Source organism: Sciurus carolinensis, chromosome 12 (genome assembly GCF_902686445.1).
Source record: "Sciurus carolinensis chromosome 12, mSciCar1.2, whole genome shotgun sequence".
Taxonomy (NCBI): Eukaryota; Metazoa; Chordata; class Mammalia; order Rodentia; family Sciuridae; genus Sciurus; species Sciurus carolinensis.
In genome coordinates, this window is record NC_062224.1 from 12,765,462 (window position 1) to 12,772,829 (window position 7,368).

At 36.2% G+C, this 7,368-nt stretch overlaps 1 protein-coding gene across 12 annotated transcripts in view; it reads left to right on the forward strand.

The window, feature by feature from the left end:
• Positions 1 to 5,534, forward strand: part of Tasor2 (transcription activation suppressor family member 2) — a 65,174-nt gene extending 59,640 nt beyond the window's left edge. For 11 of the 12 annotated variants that reach the window (XM_047519847.1, XM_047519849.1, XM_047519853.1 and 8 more), the window contains 5 exons: positions 166 to 291; positions 1,084 to 1,237; positions 2,234 to 2,339; positions 3,877 to 4,058; positions 4,582 to 5,534. In XM_047519847.1, the coding sequence (XP_047375803.1) occupies positions 166 to 291; positions 1,084 to 1,237; positions 2,234 to 2,339; positions 3,877 to 4,058; positions 4,582 to 4,700 (687 nt within the window). In that variant the 3' untranslated portion in view covers positions 4,701 to 5,534. The remainder of the gene's footprint in view (positions 1 to 165; positions 292 to 1,083; positions 1,238 to 2,233; positions 2,340 to 3,876; positions 4,059 to 4,581) is intronic. The other variant, XM_047519843.1, reaches the window with a different exon arrangement.
• The last annotated feature ends 1,834 nt before the right edge of the window (positions 5,535 to 7,368 follow it).

The window sequence follows — 7,368 nt, forward strand, 5'->3', positions numbered from 1 at the left end:
CCAATTGCTCTTTCTGTTGCTTTGTTAGGATAAAATTTAGCAAATAGGATTTTTTTGTGACTTTTTAAATTTGTTAGTTTTAGATATTGATAGCTTATTTTTAATAAACTCTAAGGTAGTTCTGTGCAAGTATCATTTGTTAATAGCTATTTGTAAATCTTTCAGAACATTTTGAGGAAAGGAGGCCATACAGAAATTGAACCTCAGCACTTCTGTCAGGCTTTTCACAGAGAGAATGATAAGCTAATAGTCATCATCAGAAATGAAGATTTATCATCACATTTGCATCAAGTAGGTTTGGAATCTTTTTTTTTCCAAGAATGTATCCCCAGGAACTGAAATTGTTCTGTAGTATGAGACTCATGCCTGCCTTTTTCTGTAGGGAAAAGGCAAACACACACAACCATTGGGCCTTTTAAGTGGGAAGATAATAGAAATAAGGTGATGGGTGCACTATGGAAGACTGTAATATCACCAGGGTATTTGTAGGGCAGAGTAAGTTTCATAAACTATCTACATTATGTAAGCGAAAATTGTGAAGAGGTGAACGATTGCTGAATTTTTTCACTTGAGATAAATCTGTGTCACTTGATGTCTAACAATAAATCTTGCTTTTAAAGGACTTGGGAATATTTTCTTAACTCTGTTATGATATTTACCTAGTAGCTGACAAAAAGTAATTGCTTATTCCAGGAAGATCCAGCTTACAGACATAGACCAGGTGCATAATCCTGCTTGTCAGTAGATAGGTGTCAGTGCTGCCAAGCTCATGTCACTATCTGTGAGCTTGTGGAGACAAGACTGAATTTATGTGACCTGCTGATTACTTCACAGGTCCTCAAAGCCTCAGATGCACCTGCCCTCATGAACAATTATTTTCAACCCTTGAGACCTCTTTATATAACTAGTTTTAAGAGTTCATTGAAGGCAATGATGATGAACTTAGAAATAGTCCTTTATGCACAACCAAGTTACCAGTCAGTAGTCCAAATATATTTCCAGCTGTTCCTGGACCTTGAAACCCTTGCATAGGAAATGTGCCTGGTGAACCTCTCTTCACAGGGTCCTTTTCTGTCTTAACAGATTCCTTCTCTGCTGAAACTGAAGCATTTCCCCAACGTCATCTTTGCTGGAATAGACAGCCCTGAAGATGTTGTTAACGACACCTACCAAGAGTTGTTTCACACAGGAGGCTTTGTGATATCAGATGACAAAATATTAGAACATTTAACTTTAGGTTGGTCTTTTATTTTCCTCTTTTTGAAATCTAGTCAAATCCATTTCTCCTTACCTTGTGACCCAAGTATATTATTACATCAAAAATTATCAACTCAAAGAATTTCAGTTGCCACCTGTTGAGGGTTTAGTTCCTGTCAACTACTACTACTAAGCACTTTTTATATAGTAATTCTCATGGTAGTGCTCTTAACCTGTTTTTAACTAGGTATCTTCATCACCAAACCTGCTTCTAAGTTCCTTCTCTATGTGGCCAAACTCCATTTATACAAATTTGAGAGATTTTTGTATTTAACCTCTTCAATTTGCCAAATCAAGTCTGCTGTGCAGTAAAATTTTTGCTTACAATCAGCCCTGTTCATTTCTGATGATTATCACAGAAATCTAAAGAACAATTACTATAAGTCATATTTTGTAATCATCTCCTTGAACTCTCCCACAGAACTTACTTCTCTTATGGCAGACACTTTTATGTGTTATCCAAACCTGCCCCATCTCTGATCACATTAGAACTCAATGTGGGAGCTCCTTCTGGATCAGATTAAAATGATCTTCTGAAGCATGAATTCTACATGGAAACTGGGATTAAAACTATTGGTAGCTTTTGAGTTTATGAATCTCAACTTGCCTTGTTCCAAAAGCATGGAGTCCTATTCTATCACATGGCTTGTCCAGTCAAGCTTTTAATTGCAGACTGCCATGCCCCTGTCTCTACAGTTTTTTTAAATATGTGGTATGTGCCTCACACATGCCAGGCAAGCACGCTACCACTGAGCCACACAGTTCTACCAAGCCCTACACAGTTCTTTCATGCTATAGTGTAAGCAGGTGGTTGAGGGGCGAAAGGTTGTGCCTTTGTGAGAGTGGAAGCTGCCCAACCACTTAGGTGGTAGTGGTGGTTATGTACTCAACCATGGGTCTAATTTTTTACATGTGGCTTCACATGAGCCAAAAAAAAAAAAAAATTCTAAAATATCTCTCGCCAAACATTCTACAGTTCAACTGAAGGACATTGTCAAAATTCTGGAAAAACTAAATGGAAATGGAAGATGGAAGTGGTTACTTCACTACAGAGAAAATAAAAAGCTAAAGGAAGACATAAGGTAAGTACTTTGGAGTGGGGGTAGAAATGCCCTTATGCTCTTTGTGCTGTAGTGTCCCTCTAAGCACTGCAGCCAGGTGAGTTGTCACTTTCATCACAAGTGTTCAGGTCTGCTGTCTAGCTGTTGCACTTTGGTTTTGTAGCAGGACATATAATGAAGGAAGCTGTGCATTATAACAGTAATTGAGCCATGCACTTCTCTAGGTTAATGGAAATCAAATTTGTGTCAAACGGTCTATATTTAGATTTAGGCTCTACTACCATGAATTATAAAAATAATAATGAACTGTAGGTTTAATGTATATGGAGTGTTTTTTAGATATTTATTCATAGTTGTTAAAAGAAAATTTTGATTCTATGGCTGAAGAGTTCTGGGGCCTCTGGAGATTCCTGCCTATCCAAGGTATGCCGCCCAGTTCTCCTGAGACAGGAAAAAGAGTGGGCTGGGAGGCAGAAAAGTGTTGATTGGACAAGCATTGTTAACTGATGAAGATGTCAGGCACTGGTAGGTGCTTTACATCTATTGTGTCCTTGAAACTTCACCAAGAAAGTACAAAGTAAATCCTGCATATTAACATTATTGAAGCACCTATTCCAAACCTATTGAACAAACTATTCCAAAATCAAAAAGTCATCAGGTTTGAAGCTGGGCTTCAACCCCAGAATGTTCTGCTCCAAAATGACTTATTTATCTCTTTTACCATACTGCTTTCTCCAGCAAAGAAGGAGCAAGCATAACAGATTGTATGAGTTACAGAACCTTTAAAGGAAGGAAAAACAGAATTCCAGTAAAGGCTTTCCCTTGATAGAGGATCTAGTAAAGCAGAGAACACTCAGGGGTCTGAGCAAGCCAGAGGGAGTAGAACCTGGAATTCACAGAGGATCCTGTTACCCAGGCAGTTTTGAGGGAAATTTTAAACTTAAGTAATTAGAGAAGTACATTAAAGCTCTGAAGAGCCTCATCATATCTGTAAGTTATTAAATATAAATTAAACTAATTTAAATATATCAATATATTAAGGATGCATTTTCCTCTAAAAGAGAAAGAAAACAGTACTAGAATTTTAAGAGAGATGAGAAATTAAGAAAACTGCTACATAGTTTTAACAAAGTTACTGATTACAGAATAGAGATCTTTTGGCATACAAATATTTAATGCAGACAGAAAAGACCAGTACAAATCAATGAAAGACTTGCCAGGCCCGCACAATTTGAAGTGGCAGTAGGTAAATGTGCAATGTTTCTCTGGCACGAAATGAGGCCAAAATTTACAATCTGCATTTACACAAGAGTCATTATAGTAATAATATTTTAAGGCAGCTCAGCAGGACAGTGACATCCAGGACCTAAGTGTGTCATGAAAAAGAACACTAAGAAGCAAAGAGTAGGATCTCTTATGAGTTTGAGTTATAACAACTGGTTAAAACAAAGGCAAAAAGTCCTAGGAATAAAACTGAAAATTCAGGTAAGTAAATGAATGGTCACAAACTTATACTGAATCTTAATTTAGCTATTAACATTTCCTATGTATTTTCCAGAATGGATTCAATTGCACATAAAAAGAACTTAATATTGAAATCATATCAGAGTGCAAATATCATTGAATTGCTTCACTATCACCACTGTGACTCTCGATCACCAACAAAAGCAGAAATACTAAAATGTTTGATAAACCTGCAAGTTCAGCATGTTGAGGCCAGATTTGCTGTCTTCCTAACAGGTAAATTCACACCCTGAGTTTTAATTTCCATGACTTGTTGCCAAAATAGGTTGGCTCTAGAAATGTCCTTCCCAGTAGCATATAATTAACATACGTGTGGATACATTTCCATATCTGACAGCCAGGAACAAACTTTCAGTATAATGTGTTCTGACATATTCACATAAGGCTAGAGGTGGGGGTATGGTTGCTTTGTCTAATTAATAGTCCTTTAATAAATTTCATGAGCTCTTATAAGCAATCTAAAGGATTTGTTTTCTCTGAATCTTAACCAGACATTTTTAAAAAGTTTATTTAAATAGTTGCAGCAGTTATCACTATTGTCATATTGTGTTCCTTCTTCCACCCCCATGGATGCAGCTTATATTTTTCTTAACATTGAACCATTTTTTCTTTCCTTCCCTACCTCATATTATTAAGAACTTATACATAAGATTTGTTTTTTTTCCCTTAAGTTCTCCTGTTTAAAAAAAAAATTGTGAATTCATGATGTTTTTCACCAATTTTTTTTCCTTCTTCACAGATAAGCCTACTGTCTCAAGAGAAGTCTTTGAAAATAGTGGAATCCTTGTTACAGATGTAAATAACTTTATTGAAAATATACAAAAAGTAGCAGCTCCATTTAGGAGTAGCTATTGGTAAGAACACTTTCTATGTAACTCTCTCCCCATGTAAGTTGGAGTTGTTGGCAGCAGACACTGATGTGCACTTATGAGACACAGTTGTTCAATAACTGCTCTTTACCGTATACATCGTGCGACAAATTTAAGTATTTAGGAATGGAATCAGTTTAGTTTCCCTAATTATCACTAATGATATAACCAGTGTACTTTGAATTACTCAACTGATGTCCATTGTCACATGTTAACCTGGGTTGCCAAAACAAGACAATGTAACCTTAAAATGCATAGGAGTTTGCCCCCATTAGATACAACAACCTATTTATAAAATATTTGGTCCACTTTTTCTATCACTTTTGTGTTCCTACAGGTGATTTACCTGCATCTTCCTAGACATGAAGGATGCCAACAAATTAATATTTTCCAGTTTTTTTAAATTTTGAAACACACATGCACAATTTTCTCATGATTGAAAAAAAAATGGGTGTTCTACACCTTAGAACGTTTTCCTTCTTTCATTTTCCTGTATTTTGCTCTAACATCTGACTTCACACTGGCACAATAGTTGCCATTAGCTTTGGGTTGCAGTGTTGAATATTGTTTTAAATTATTTTCATTTTAAACATATGCCTTCAAAGCTATTGAGCTTACAGTTACAAATTTACAACGTTTACATAGTTGGAGCGAAGATTAGTCTGTTTTAACAAATAGCTTTGGTTTTGCATGTTAATATCAGAAAGGCACATGAAATGTATATTGTGGTGTTTTAAAGGTTTTACCACCCTTGTTAAAAAAAAAAAAAAAAACTAAAATCTTGAATGGTTTTATTTCTGTTATACAAGCAACACTACACAAAGTTAACACATTTTATCCTAAATGGTACAGATTTATAAACTGTTGTTTTTCACTTATTCAGTTTTTGTAAATACTGCACTACAAAATCAACCTCTGAGGAAGAAATAATCATTTATTTATGATATTAGAAATAATTTCTATAGTAATCTTTAAAACACAAAGCCAAGCAAAAAAAATTTGTAAGATACATAGTATCTATTTGGAGCAAAGGTTTTTATAACTAATTTGTTTCATTTTTTAATAAAGACAACTAAAAAATCATTTCACTGTTTCTGCATTGCTTACGTAGCAAAAATTAAAATTTGTATGGGAGGTCTTGACAATTTTTAGGCTATTTATACAAGAATAACCAGCTTCCAGAGGAATTGTACCACAGTTCCTTTTGACCTGGCCTCTGTTAATCTAGTTACTGCAGACTGCCTGTGCAACTGGTGGTCTTTCCTTCACAAAATCAAATATACTGAGCAGCAAACTACAGAAAGGAAATTTCAGCTGGCCTTTATGTAACAGGGCTGTGCAACTCATTCAATTGCTTAGTACCATTGCTACTTAATATTATGTGGTAGTTTTACTCTTTAGTGTCAACAGTTCTCTTCACTTGGTGATTAAATTATGTATATCTAGTAAGGGGACCAAAACTATATTTGCTACACTACACTACTCTGAAATTACTAAGGAAAGCAACATTTATTAAGCACTCACTACCTGTCATGCTACCTGCCTGGCACACTACCTTACAGGTTACACTTCAGACATTTCTCTCCCCTTGCTCAAAAGCCGTCCAGAACTACCCACAAAGCCATTCTTCTTGTTTCCATATTACCTTTCCTGTAACTTGTAATACTTAACCAGAAATAGTATCTCTCTCCTCAACTGTTAGCTCCCCCAGAGAATGCACCTTCATCATCTTTGTGTTCCACTGGCCCAGCACATTAGAAAAATGAGAATGTTCTGTTACCTTTTTTTCTTTTTATCACTAATCCAACTGGTGCCTTTCCTGCATGAAAGTTAGGTTCACAATTAGAACATGATGGGGAATCAAGGGAAAGGCTTCCTGGAACTGTAGCATGTAGCATCTGATAATGTCCAGAGGCATTTTGGGTGGTGTGGGGCAGGTGATGCTGATGGCTATGATACAAAGTTATCTGGCTCAGTGAGAAGTTGAGAGACTCTGAGCTAAGTAATCACATAGATACCTGAATAACACCTTAAACTGCTTTACCAGATCATCTACTTCCATCTCTTCTCTTTCACTTAACTATGAAATACTAGTCATGTGTGTCAAACAGCAGCATATACATTGAGGCTTATTATGAAGGAGAAAGGTACTGCAAAAATCAGTTCTATCATTTAAAGTACATAAAGTACATAAAATCTGATAGACATAGTGGTGCATGCCTATAATCCCATCAGTTTGGGGAGCAAAGGCAAGAAGATCATAAGTTCAAGTTCAGCCTGGGCAACTTAATGAAAACTTGGGATTTTTTTGACTTTTAATTTAGTTTTTTAAAATAGTTTTTTAATTAAAAAAGACTTGGGATGTAGCACAGTGGTAGCATGTCCCTGGGCTCAATCCCCAGTACGGTGGGGTGGAGGGGTGCTAAAGTTCCTGTTCCACCTGCTTTCACTTATTAAAACTGGTAAAATTACCAAAGAAGAATCTAGTCATTCTGTCAGAAATAAAATATGAGGTATATACTCACAGTGAAAGCCAGAAGATGGGCTGTTCTGATGCATCCAGATCAGAAGCTACACCATGTTCCCAGCTCCAGCATCACTCTTGGCTCTCCTGAAGGCAAGGCAGTAGCTGTGTTGTGGCCCTCACAATCAGGACA